This window comes from Artibeus jamaicensis, unplaced genomic scaffold (genome assembly GCF_021234435.1).
Source record: "Artibeus jamaicensis isolate MK-2021 breed Jamaican fruit bat unplaced genomic scaffold, CSHL_Jam_final scaffold_1964, whole genome shotgun sequence".
Lineage (NCBI taxonomy): Eukaryota > Metazoa > Chordata > Mammalia > Chiroptera > Phyllostomidae > Artibeus > Artibeus jamaicensis.
This window is the reverse complement of record NW_026522030.1, coordinates 20,242,160-20,255,360: the sequence shown is the minus strand read 5'-3', so window position 1 is coordinate 20,255,360 and position 13,201 is coordinate 20,242,160. Positions and strand designations below refer to the sequence as shown.

The window sequence follows — 13,201 nt, the reverse complement described above, 5'->3', positions numbered from 1 at the left end:
TGGTTTTATTTTTTTGCATTTAAAGTTTGATCAACTTGGAATTTGTTTCGATGTAAAGAACGAGGTGCGGGTCCCACGGGCCCATTGTCCCGATGCCTCTAACCGAACGATTTGGTTTTTTCTCTGCTGACTTGAAAGGCTGCGTTTACAGACGCCCTCACAGCGTCACATCTATTTCTGGACTCCACGCCTTTCCACTGGTCTATCTACTTCCATTTCAGTAACAAGTAGTTTCAGTTACTGTAACTTTATCACAATGTCTTTAAATATGCTGTCTGACTAAAAATGGACCTGCCTTATGACCCAGCAATTCCATTGCTGGGACTATATCCTAAGAACCCTAAAACACCAATCCAAAAGAACCTATGCACCACAGTGTTCATAGCAGCACAATTTACAATAGCCAAGAGTTGGAAGCAACCTAGGTGCCCGTCAGTAAATGAGTGGATCAAAAAAGTATGGTACATTTACACAATGGAATTCTATGCAGCAGAGTGAAAGAAGGAGCTCCTACCCTTTGCAATGGCTTGGATGGAACTGGAAAGTATTATGCTGAGTGAAATAAGCCAGGTGGTGAAAGACAAATACCATATGATCTCACCTTTAACAGGAAGCTAAACAACAAAACAAACAAGCAAGCAAAATAAAAACAACGACACTGAAATCGAGAACAGGGGGACAGCAACGGGGGGTGGGGGAGGGAATTTCAGGGGAAAAGGGGAAGGATTTACAGGAACTAGTATAAAGGACACATGGACAACAACTAAGGGGGGTGGAAATGGGAGGGAGGTGGGGGGCACAGGAGGGTGGGCTGGGATGGGAGTAAAAGACAGAATACTATACTTGAAAAATAAAAAATATAAATAAATAAATAAATAAATAAATCAAAAAATAAAAATTAAAAAAAAGCTGTTTGAATCATGTGTCTAGTTCAGAATTTTTCTAGCTACCTTTGAGGTTTATTTACCCAGTATTCAGTGTAACTTTGACAAGTTCCAAAAAAAAATCTGTTACTTTGATGAGATGGCTTTGAATCAATCAATTATTTAGGGAGAACTGACATCTTTATAATATAGAGTCTTCCTATCTAAGAACAAAGTATGCATCTCCATTTATTCTTTAACTCCCCTGAGTGGAGTTTGAAAGTTAAATTTATCCCTTAGTATTCCATTTTTCTTTTGGTGTTAGTGTAAATGTTTTCTTCTATTAAGTTTTCTAGCTAGCTATTGTTTATTTATGTGAAACTAATGATTATATATTATATTTTAAATGTAGTTGTAATATAGTTTAAATGGATTTATAACATATTTAAAATATATTATAATCTGTTTATCTTACAAAAGAAATATTTATAATTAGAATACTTCTCAATTTAAAAATTAGGCATAGTTCTGACTTTGGGATATTTATATTCTTTTTCTGCTCTAGGATGTCACTTTTAAATGGACAAATCAAAATACAAAGAAGTCCTTGGTCAAGGGCTCCCTGGAAGCCCAGCCCACACCCAGACCTGCTGCTCGGCCTGCCGAAGCCGCCTGCAGACCCCGACCGCTGTGCCCCCCAGCTGGCTCTTAGCGCCGACTGTGGGCCAGGGCGCGCAACCCCACTTCCTCTTCAGGTGGCCTTGTAGAATAATGCCAGCGTGGCTTTGTGGGGTGGGGGGCCTGTCCTGAGAGCTTCCTGCCACTGAGCCCCTGCCTACCACGGTCACATGGGAATACGGTTCAGCGCAGCCACATCTTCTGATTTTTCAAGGGAAGTCTGAAATTCAGATGTAAAATTTTTTAAACATTGACTCAAAATTCTAAAAAGTCTAGTGTGGGCCCAGTGAACCATATCTATGGGCTGGATTATCTTTTGTCTGGCTGGCCACCAGTTTACCACCTCGGTGGACCAGTGTCTGAGACGTGCCATCTCAGTCTCAACGCGTACTGGCTTCTTTTCTATCGAAAGAGACAGTAGAATAGGATCTTCTTGTGATCTGCCTAAAGCCAAGCTTCCTATGAACCCTGGCCCCTCTGCAGAACGGTCCCCTTGGGGGGTCTCATTTGATCCTCAAGGGGCTCTCACCATTTCAAGGGTGGAGAAACCAAGGCTCAGAGAGGCGTCCAAAGCCAGACAGCAAGGAAGTGGCAGCTCTGGGATTAGCCCCCGACTATCTGTGTGGCAGGGTAGCCGGCTGTGCAGGCCCTGGAGTCCATCTTTAACTTCGCCGCTCACTGGCTGTGAATTCTGGCCGGCTCTGTGATGGCTCCAAAGCCTCCGTTTCCCTGTTTATGAAGTGGGCCCGCACACAACAGCACCCGCCGCCCAGGGTTCCTCTGAGGGTAGCAGGAGTTCGCCTACAGAGCACCCAGTACTCAGTAACTACCCGATAAAGCCACAGCTACTATTGTGATGAACTGGCTTTCTTTCCACTCTACTCCCCTTACCCCCTATTATGTGAAGTCCTTTGAAAACAACAAGAACCAGGATCTAGGATTGAGGGCCAGCTCCAATTTCTTCCCTCATCCCTTCTATTGAGCGAGTCACTGCCCCCCCACCCCACTGAGACTTGGTTTCTGCATATATAACATGGGGGTTGTGTGCCATCAGAGGTCTTGTCACGGACCCTTGTGACACTCAGGGAGAAGACCTTGTAGGATATCACGCTGACTGAGGCTCCCATGTCCCCATCGCTGCCCCACCAGAGACACCTCCCCACCTGCAGGCTCAGCTGCATGTCAGACAGACAGGGGACTAAGTCACTCTTGCCACTTGACTGATCCCCACGTGGTGCCCATACCTGTGAATGGGGTCCCGGCTGCCTCTGCCACAGCCCCACGAGGGCCGTGCTAGCAGACCTGCTAGTCCAGGTCTCGGAGCTGGGCCGTCCCTGCTTTGCAACCTCGTCTCCTCCTACCCCTCCCCAGCATTCTAACTCAGACATAGCCCCCAGCTTCCATGATACAACCACAGCCTACCTGCACTTCCAGAAACCCCTGTCTTGGTCACTACTGACTGAGTCCAGTCTACCAGCCTGCAAGGACATCCTGCTACCTCAGGCTGGACCCAAAGGTTCTGGCCTGAGTGCCATCATCAGTCCCCACTGTCCGTCTGTACAGATGAAACCGCCTCCCGCCCGCCAGGTTGGACAGCCTCCCAGAGCTGAGTCTGTCCCGGCGCTGCTGGAACAGGGCAGGGACTCTGTCTGGGCCCTTCATGTCCAGCCCCTTCTGCAGCAGCAATCCCAGCAGTGACCAGCCACCAGGAGAGGGCTCCAAGAAATAACAACAGTGACATGTATTGGAGGTTTGCTGGAGCTAGACAAAAGTCTAAGCATTTTGCATGCATTAATGCATTAACCCTTATAATGCTAAAGGGTAGGTGCTATCACCATTCCCACTTTAGAGATTAAAAAGCCACAGCCCATAGTTCTTATATAATTTAGTCAAGATTATACAGCGAGTCAATGGCAACTTCCAACCCAGCAGTGGACCTCCAGGGCCCAGACTGTTGATCTTTACATGGGCAGCTCAAGAGGCTGGCCCTGGGCCTTCCAGAAAGGCGGCTGCTTTGCATACACCAAGCACCTTCCAGCCCTTCAGGACTTGACCTCTGCCTGAAATCTGAAATGCCAACAACATCTGCCAGGAGGCCCACTCATCCTTGAGGCTGGAGCCAACTAGGGGCACCTGTCTCCAAAGGGGGATAAATCCCAGACCTTTGGACGCTCGGCCCCACACACAGAGGATCCTGAAATCATGGGGCCCTCAACACGAGACTTTCCTGCCACCCACCCCCACCCCCCCGAAGACCGAACTCCATGTGGCATTTGCTGTCCTCCAGCTTCATCAGAGCCGTGTCTTCATCTACAGCCGGGTCTCAGTGCAGCCACAGCCCCTGGCCCCAGCAGTCTCCTGCTTGACCTGTTCTGGGACCTTACAACCTCGTTAAAATGAAAATGACCGGTCAAGTCCAAAAGCACCAGGAAGCCGCTCTTCCCTCCACATAGGTGTTCTCAATCTCTCCCCCTCTCTCTGCCTCTCTCTCTCCCTGCCACTCATCCCCACACCAGGTGCCCTCACCTGTCACAATGGGGTAGGTCTGCGGCCCAGGCACGCTGCTTCCGATATCAGCAGGGGTGGGGCTGGTCAGGTTGGCCTTCATGTCGTCCAGCCCTCCAGCCAGTGAGGCCATGGCTGAATACTCAGGGGTCTGAAAGAGAAAGCAAAAGAGACACCTCAGCACCGAGACTCCAGAGCACCCCAACCAAACGCCACCGCCGCAGTCTGGGCTCAGCCACTTAGCTGGGCTGCGGTGCCAGGGCCAGGGCCTTCAGGGGGCTCACGAACTGACAACCCCACCCAGGAGGAGAGGTGGGCAGAATTCAGTGCAGCTTCGCAAGAATTCAAACCCAGCTCCTCCAGGGTCTGCAGGCCCCCTCGCCCAGCCCCAGCCGCCAGAGACAGCTGTCCTCTTCAGTGTGGGGAGGGGGACATAACAGCCTTGTTGACAAAAAGCTGGAAAGAAAGGTTGCTGATTCTGTGCTCTGAAACTGCAGACACCGAAATTTGAGACATCAGCCAATCCAAACCCTCATTTCATAGATGGGTCAATTGAGGCCCAAGGGGAGGAGGGCTCTGCCTAGGCCAACAGGGCCGAGCCCCAGTGCAGGGGATGGGTTTCCATAACCTCTCACCCCAAATTCAATACATCCAACACACGGACAGTCCAGCCAGTGTTTGGGAATTCTGGAAGTGTGTAAATACCTGTAGGCTAAACACTGCACGGTGCATACATCTATTTACCAAGCCTGTACCAGCTGCGTGCATTTGGCCCGTGAGTCATGCTCCTCCCTTTAAGCCACGTCATGAAAGCAGAGCTGGCCAGAAGTCATTTCCTTGGCATCCAAGCCCCTGCCAGAATTGGTCTCCAGAGAAGGCTGCAACAATGCCACTTGGATCTTCCCACTCTAGGACAGACTGACTTATAAGCATGAGTGACAGGTCTCTTCCTCCTACCCAACCCCTGGGCCTATTTTCAGGTAAAGCAAATGTTTGCAAACACCTAGGCCATAGGATTTAGCTGTACACACCAAGCTCCGGCGTGGGAGTTCCCGCCAGGACCCTGGCATCATCAATGGAAGACACACCCCTGTTTGTCCAGAATTACGTCCTTGGCAGACAGGGACAGGGAAGCAAGCAGTCTTCTGAAAGGAGCTGTAAGCCCCTTGGGTAGGATGACGAGGACTGAGCCACAGGGAGGGAAACCAGAGGGGCCCCTAGGCAAGGGGCAGGCAGAGGGGATTCAGACTCAGACGTGCTGCTGGTGCTTTTCTCTGCAAATGAATTAGAAAGTGCTTCCTGGGCAGCCTGAAGGCCGGCCAGGGAGGATGGTGACCGCGAGTCCTGGAGGTGCTGCGGGCACAGCCCCTGAGATGCAGTCTCACTGAGGACCACTTGTCCAGAGCTCCCGGAGTCCTTCAGTCATCTCCAGCAGGGGCTGATTCTGAACTGCAGAGAAGAGCACCGGCCTGAAGCCAGCCCAGGGGCTTCTAAGGGAGGGCAAGATAGGGACGATTCCTCCCCAAGGAATCACTATAAGGCTGCAGTAATTAAGACAGTGGGGATTGGCACAGGGACGGATAAATAGACCATGAAACAGAAGCGAGTCCAGAAACTGACCTGTGCGTATATGGAACCCTGATATATGAGCTCAGCGACATACAAATCAGCACAGGATGGCTCTAATAAACGGTGCAGGGTAACCCATTATCCATTCAGAAACAAGGGGGGGAAAGAAATTAGATCCTAACTTTACACCAGACACAAAAATCAATTCCAGGTGGATTAGAGACCTAACTGTGAAAGGCAAAAGCATCTACTGTGGTCAGTCTGAGTGTGGCCAAATTTGGGGACAAGTCTGCCCTTCATGGAAAGGAAACAAGCAGACTTGGGATACTCACGAGGTTCTCGGTCACTGTGAGGACATAGTGGGTTCCGATCATCCTGCCTCTCTGCTCCAATGCCTCCTCCACCAGGAAGTCCTGCCTGACTACCATTTCCCTGAGAGGCGGGAGTCATGCCTTCTCTCTGTTGACCCCAACAAGTGGTGGTGCCAGGACATAAGCTTTACAACCACATCAAAAGCTCACATTTATCAATCACTTACTCTGTGTCAGGAACTTTACCTGTATTGTCCCATGTAATCCTTACAATCACTTCATGCAATAGGTTCTATGTTATCCCCACTTTACAGGTGAAGAAACTGAGAATCCTATTATAGAGGGTAAGTGGCTTGCCCAAATCACACATCTCTAGGTGCCAGAGCCAGGATTCAAACCCGGGTCCATCTGACTTTATAGTCCTGACAATTGCCCTAATTATTTTCGTACCACAGTATGTCCTGACCCATTAACAGACATGAAATCAATTTGCTAGTACCAACATTTTTAAAAATGAAATTAGAACGGACTAGAAAATATCTAAGGGTCTCACACATAGAAAGAGTAAGTTCTGTTTGCGAATCTTGGTTTCACATATAAGTGGTTATAGATGTACTAGCAAGAAATGAAAACATATTTCTTGCTATGGGCTACAGCCAGCAAAGTCTTCATCCCATGCCATTGGGACCTATTGGGAAAAAGTTTCTGCCCAGATTTTTCTGGGCAGAAGTTTCCCACATGCAGAGAATGGGACTTGATCATGGTGTCAGCCTCCCAGTCTGCTAAGATGAAACTTGAAAGTCAAGCTCGCCGGAAGCAGTTCTTTCAGTTCATTGCTATGTGCAAAGATGGGGAAATCAAAATGCCTTCGATAAGGTTCTCCTCCTAGATGGCGTCTCCTGGAGGTCCCAGGATTCTGGGATCCCTCCTCCCTGTGTCCCCGAGTGTCCGAGGCCTCGTGGAGGCCTGAGCACAGTGGCGGCTCAGCAACTATTGAGCCTGTCTTGTGTGCAAGATGGCACGTGAAGGCCAGATGGCCTCCATCCACAAACCCCAAGGGAAAAGACACATGGCCCCAAGAAGCTCCATCCAGGAGGGATAAGAGCACAAGCCATGAATTTACATGAGGCAGGAAGAGGTCGGGAAAGGTTTCTTGGGACAGGCTGTATTTAAGCCGAGTCTGAGCAATCCCTGACCCCCCAAGGTTGAGAAGGGCTGCAGGAAGGTTCCAAGATAAAGGGACAGGAGTGACCCAGAAACAGGGCCTATGCCAACAGTTGGAGAAGGTGGAAGAAGTGAAGATGGACCGGTCAGTAAGTTGGGATTCAGCTGTGAGGGGCTCGCACAGCGAACGTGGGGATGAACAGCAGAAGAGTGAGCCTTTGGAGGGCCAGGAAGCATCTCGGCCCAGAGCCGGCATCCCTGAAGCCCTCCCCACCCCACTACCAAGCCTTCTGCTCCCTAGACTCCGGTTTGGACAGCTGAGTCTGCAAGAGAAAGCCGCCATTTCCCACCCCACCCACAAAAAAGCAGAGCCATCTGAGTTTAAGAAAATGACCAGAGGGTGGCCAGTGGAGGTGTCATGCCTCTTAATTTCCTTAATGTCCACATAGAAAGGCCTTTTTGTTATTTGATTTTGTTTTTGTCAACAAATTCACTATCAAAGTTTGTCCAGTCACTTCAACGGTTGAGTTTGGATCATCTTTTCAAAATGCAAAATCTTTCACTTGCATTTCACATGCGGTGGAAGGTCCAAAAATCCAGGGCCCAACCACCACTGGCTGCCAACAGGTAAAGTGAACTTCCCCAAAGAGCCGCGGCTCAGGGGACAGCAGGACTTGGGGACCCGCCCTCGCTGCCCTTTCCCATCTGTGGCTCCCACCATTACCACCTGGCAGGGCTGGCTGGAGCCCAGTCTCTCTTTTTTGGTGGGAGCCCAGAGCTCTTCCTCTGCTCCACATGAGTCGGAGCTGCTGTCTGTCACTTAGTTTTGGCATGTGATTATTCCCTAAGTCCTCACCACTGTCTGTCCCTCTGAACTGCCTGTGGTTTTCAGGCCACTGCACTCCCCTCAGTCTCCCGGACTCCCTGGAACTCCAGGCACCGCCCTGCCTGGGAGCCCATCTCACTCATTCACTGAGTGAACTCGTACCTGGTCCACAAGACCCGGCTCAAATGCCACTTCCTCCATGAAGCCACTCGGGGGTCCCACTGCTACAGAGAAACCATAACGTCTTTGTCTATGCTTCCCTAGCCGACTGCGTTTCGCACAGACCTCCGTCATCCCAGCACACACAACGTTTGTCTATCTCCCTCTCAGTTGCCTGGAAAGTATGGAACATGAAACATCCCTAAGTGCTGTTGAATGAATGAAAGTATAGTCCATCAGCATGACATTAGCGGCAACCTTCAGAAATTAACTGGGGCTTACTTCCACGACAGCTCCAAGTGACACACTAACCTTCTGCCTCTACTTCCCATCAAGCCAGGTGACCAGAAAACAATGTCCCTTGCAGAGCATTAGTGAAAGCCCCAGGAGAAGTGTCTGCTCTGGTCTGAGGTGGAATGTCAGGCATTCAACCCTGGTTAGAGGCAATGAAGAAAACACCCATACAAAGAAATGTTTTTAACCCCTGGAGACATGGCCATTAGAATATTCAAATTCCACGTCAATCCTTCCTACAATTCATTACCAGGAAAAACTTTTTTGTCTTAATGAATGGTTAATTTGCCTCTGATTGAAGAAGAGGAACATTGGAAACCACTACATAGGTCACTTTTGCTTTGGCTGCCAGGAAGCTCAGTCAAATTCAGTGCGCCACTGCCACAACCACATCTTCGCTGACACCTGGGGCAGTGGTCTTCCCTTTTTTTCTACGTAATTTCTTAACTTTTTTCCACCTTAACTAACTTAGATACCTGTGGTTGTTTATTTTGCAAGAGAACTCAAGTCCTTTGTGAAAGCAGAGGGTGGGAAATGTGGAAAGAATGACAGAAAAAGAAAGAGGAAGGAAGATCAGAAGGGAGAATGAAAAGAGAGACGGCATGATTGGTGCCTCTTTTCTGGTTATAGAAAGCCAAGGGCTGGAACAGTGGGGTGCACAGGCCCTAGGAATGCACACAGGCACGCAGGTGTGTGTTGGTGCACCCATGCACTTGTGAACACAGCCCCCTTCTTCCCACCCCTGGCCACTGATGGTCACAGGCAATAGCTGTATACCGCATTCCTACTTCTCTGAGCTCTTGGAGTTCTTTCTTAGGATGTCATTTTGGGCTTTTGCTCCCTTCCCATCAGGATCCCCTGTTGTTGTCCTTGACTGTGACCCAGGAAGAGAAACTGAGGTCAGCAATTCACAGATTGTCCACTCCAATGCAACCAATTGGAATCAGACTTCTCTGCCTACTGCCACGATCCCTGTGAGACCTCCAGGTTAAGAACGCCACGCCCTCCTCACGGACACCACGCTCCAGACGCCTGAGCCAGCAGGATACTCAGGGTCATCTTTCCCAACCAGGGGAAACGGAGGAACAGGGGCAGGGGGATGGACTTCCTTAGCTCATTTTTATGTGTTGCTTTTAGATCCTTTTGACCCCACGGTGGAAAGAACAGTAAACCAGGAGCGGTAACATGGGGTCCTTGCCTCAGCTCCAACTCTTTGTCACCTGTGTGACCTCAGGCAAGCCAGCTGAGCTCTCTGAGCCTCATTTTCCTCATTAATAAAATGAGATTAAGGTCTAGCCCCTCGCTGCCTGCTGCCAGGGCGATGGTGAGCATCCGAAGGAGACAGAAGGGTAGCACTTTGGAAACTAAGCAGCATTGAGGGTTAAGGAATCCTAGAAGGCACTCAAGGAGGCACGTGCCCCAGGAAGGTGTACGCTGGGTGTCATGTGGGTCCCTAGGAGATTACCTGGAAAAGGACTGCCTGGGGCTGCACCAAGTACTGTCTCCTCAGCACGGGGCACCACTGCCATAGCATGGAGGAGAGAAGAAACACAGACACGTGAGAAGAAGGGCAGCACGAAGAGGGCAGCGCGGGAGCGAGGCTGCAGGGCGGGCTGCAGGGCGGCCAGCTTGGGCCACGAGGCTTCCCTGTCACCTACTGAGCTCCTTCAAGCTCACTGCCGGGACTCAGGTGGCCTCAGGAGCCGGGCCAGAGCCAGGCCAACCACTCCCGTCCTGAGGGACCAGGCACCTGCCTACCTATACACCTGCCCAGAGGAGGATGAAGGCTGGAGTGTGACAGGCACGTCCCCAGGGCCTGGCCTGATGACCTGAGACCGAGGAGGCAGAGTGGTCTGGACGCCTGCGGCAGCCAGGGTGCGACAGGGCCCCGTGGGCAGGTCTTCCCCTTCGCCGACCTCTGCCTCCCCATCTGTCTGAGGACTTACGCCTGATCTCTAAGTTGCCTGCCACCCCCGATGCTCACTGCCTCTGCAGCTGGCCGCGTGACAAAGCAGAGATTCCCTCCGGAGCAGATGAACACCAAGGCACCAAAAGAGAGCTGGAGGAGGTCTCAGAGGTTAGAGAAGACTCAGAGACGCATCAATCACTTACACCACGGACCCTGATTCCAGCAAACAAACTGGAAAAAGCACAAATGTAAAACATATATATTAGGGTATATAGCCCTGGCTGGTGTGGCTCACTGGACTGAGGGCCAGCCTGCAAACCAAAGGGTCTCTGGTTCGATTCCCAGTCCTGGCACATGCCTGGGTTGCAGGCCAGGTCCCCAGTAGGGGGCATGTGAGCAGTAACCACACATTGATGTTTCTCTCCCTCTCTTTCTCCTTCCCTTCCCCTCTCTCTAAAAATAAATAAGTAAAATCTTTAAACAATATATTACGGCGTAATGAAGTATTTGGAAACATACACATTGATCAGGTATTCGATGACATTATAGAATTTACTAACTTGTGCGGTGCAATCATGGCACCAATCATGGTCCTGCTTTTTAAGGCCTCCTCCTGTCAAGAGCCATTCCGAAATATGATCAGATGAATCGCTCTGAGGTCTGGAGGTGGCTTCACAGTAAGGGGGCATGACCACAATGCAGGCTGTCCATGCGATGGAATACTAGTCAGCAATAAAAAGGAACAAGGCACTGAGGCGAGTTACGTCACGGACGAACCGCAACCGCAGGCCAAGTGAAAGGAGCCGGGTGTAAACAGGGTGTCCACACTGGAAAACCTGCAGACAGGAAGCAGGGCAGGGGTCCACTCTGCACCCACACAAGGGGTCTTCGTGGAGCGACGGAACCATTCGAACGCTAGACCGTGGTGCTGGTGTTGCTGTAAGTCACTAAAAATCACTGGCCAGGGTGCTTCAAATGAGTGAATTCTATGGTATAAAAACTGTACTTCAATAAAGCTGTTGAAAATAAAGCAGAGTGTGGGCAGCACAGGAGTGTCGACGAAACAAGACTGGTGAATCAATCATCGCTGGATCTGGGTGAGGGTGCTCAGCAGGCGAGTAGACTATTCCGTCTACTTTTGAAATTCTCCATAATTAAAGTCCAAACACCCAAACAGCATGTATTTGACTCACGGCACCCCACGCCGGCGCCCATCGGCTGTCCGACAAGCACCTGTGGAATAACGAGAGGACCCAAGAGGCTGCGGACAGCCAGGCATTTGCTCTTTTCAAGGCCATTAACCCTCCAACTTCAGGGGCTCCACGGTTCCAGACACAAGAAGCGTCAGGTCTCTCATCTGCCTAGCACTCTCCAGGCTGCAAAGCCCTTGCAGGGCCATTAGATCCTTGGGAGCCCTGGAGTGAAGGCAGACGCAGAGGCAGGGCTCAGGGAGGGGCGCCCAGGTGTGCCGACCCCGAGCTCAGTGCCAGGCCGCTGCACCAGAGGTGAATCTGGAAAAGTCTTCACTACCAGCCCCGAGGGGAAAGCTCACTTAAGGCGGGAGGCTGGCACGTCCTCTCTGTGGAGCTCCCTGGCCACAGACTGAATGCTACTCCTCCAGCTAGGGAGAGAGCTCTGAATCTGAAGCAAGAAGGAGGAAGGTTCCACGCTTTTCAGGCCTGGGTACACAAAAACTGTGCCTGCAAAGCATAGGTTAGAGAATAGTTCTGTCTTGATTACAATGGGTTATACTGATTGGCAGGGAGCCTGGAGACCTGGGCAGACACCACCCCTCTCTAGGCCTCGGTGACACCATCTGTCAAATGAGGGAGATGGACCAGAACTGTCAGGGCCCTTCTTGTTCTGAGGCCTCACTGGGGACTGTGCCCCGCCCAGGTAGGGACTCCACAGTGTGGGATGGGTTTCTGTCTGACGTGGCTGAGGCTGCCTTAGACTATGCTCTGTGGCTGGTGAAGACGTTGCCTGTGTTACCCAGGCCCCTGAATCCAGGCTTCTGCAGCCATTAGGGGAGGAGTGGGCTGAGGAAGCCCAGCAGCCCTGGGGCCAGGAGGACAGGGGTCAAGTCTGACACGGCCAAGTTCATGCTCTATGGAGCTAGGCCAGGGACCTCACATTTTGGGCTCCTGTTCTCATTTGTAGCAAAGGGATATACGGCCTACCTCGCCAAGTCGTGGAAGGCACAGAAGGGCTGATGAGAATGGCAGGTCCCCATTTTTTGAGTTCTTGGGGGCCAGACATATAAATAAACACTTTTAAAATGCTGAAAAGGGCAATAGGAGGGATCCTGTGGTGATGGAGCTGCTCTGGATCTTGAGTCTATCACCACCAATACCCAGTGTGAACTTGCACTATAATTTTGCAGGATGTCATCATTGGGGAAAACTGAGTAAGAGCATACATGTCCCTCTGTATTATTTCTTACAACTGCATTTGAATCTACAAAGATCTCAAAGTTTAATTTTTAAAAAGAATAAAAATCAAAAAACAAGTTTTTAGAATTCCACCCCCCATAAAACCTAATAAAGATTAATTAAACTTAAATAAAAATGTTTGCTGAATGGAGGGAATATGATGCTTGCAAAAGTACTCCATAATCTATAAAGCGCTGCTGTTAGTATTAACTGGTCAGGGGGTGGGGGGGCTGCTAAAGATTTTCAATGGCCTCCCACTTCCAGGAAGCCTTCCCTGATTTCCTCTCCTCTGTGTACCTAGAACACCTAAGTGGACACATCTCTACCACTGCACTTAGCATTCTACGTTGTACACTTAATTGTGTAGGGCCCTCATCCCCCAACTTGAGTATGAACTTCATGAGGGTGGGGCTGTGCCTCCCTCATCTTTGTGACAGCCACTCCTGGCTCAGTGCCCGACACTGAACAGATACGGCATAAATGCCTGTGGA

At 50.5% G+C, this 13,201-nt stretch overlaps 1 protein-coding gene across 3 annotated transcripts in view; it reads right to left on the bottom strand.

Annotated features, from left to right (window-relative positions):
* Nucleotides 1-13,201, bottom strand: part of PAX5 (paired box 5) — a 170,470-nt gene that overhangs the window by 69,114 nt on the left and 88,155 nt on the right. For all 3 annotated transcript variants that reach the window (XM_037144538.2, XM_037144539.2, XM_037144537.2), the window contains exon 7: nucleotides 4,068-4,197. In XM_037144538.2, the coding sequence (XP_037000433.1) occupies nucleotides 4,068-4,197 (130 nt within the window). The remainder of the gene's footprint in view (nucleotides 1-4,067; nucleotides 4,198-13,201) is intronic.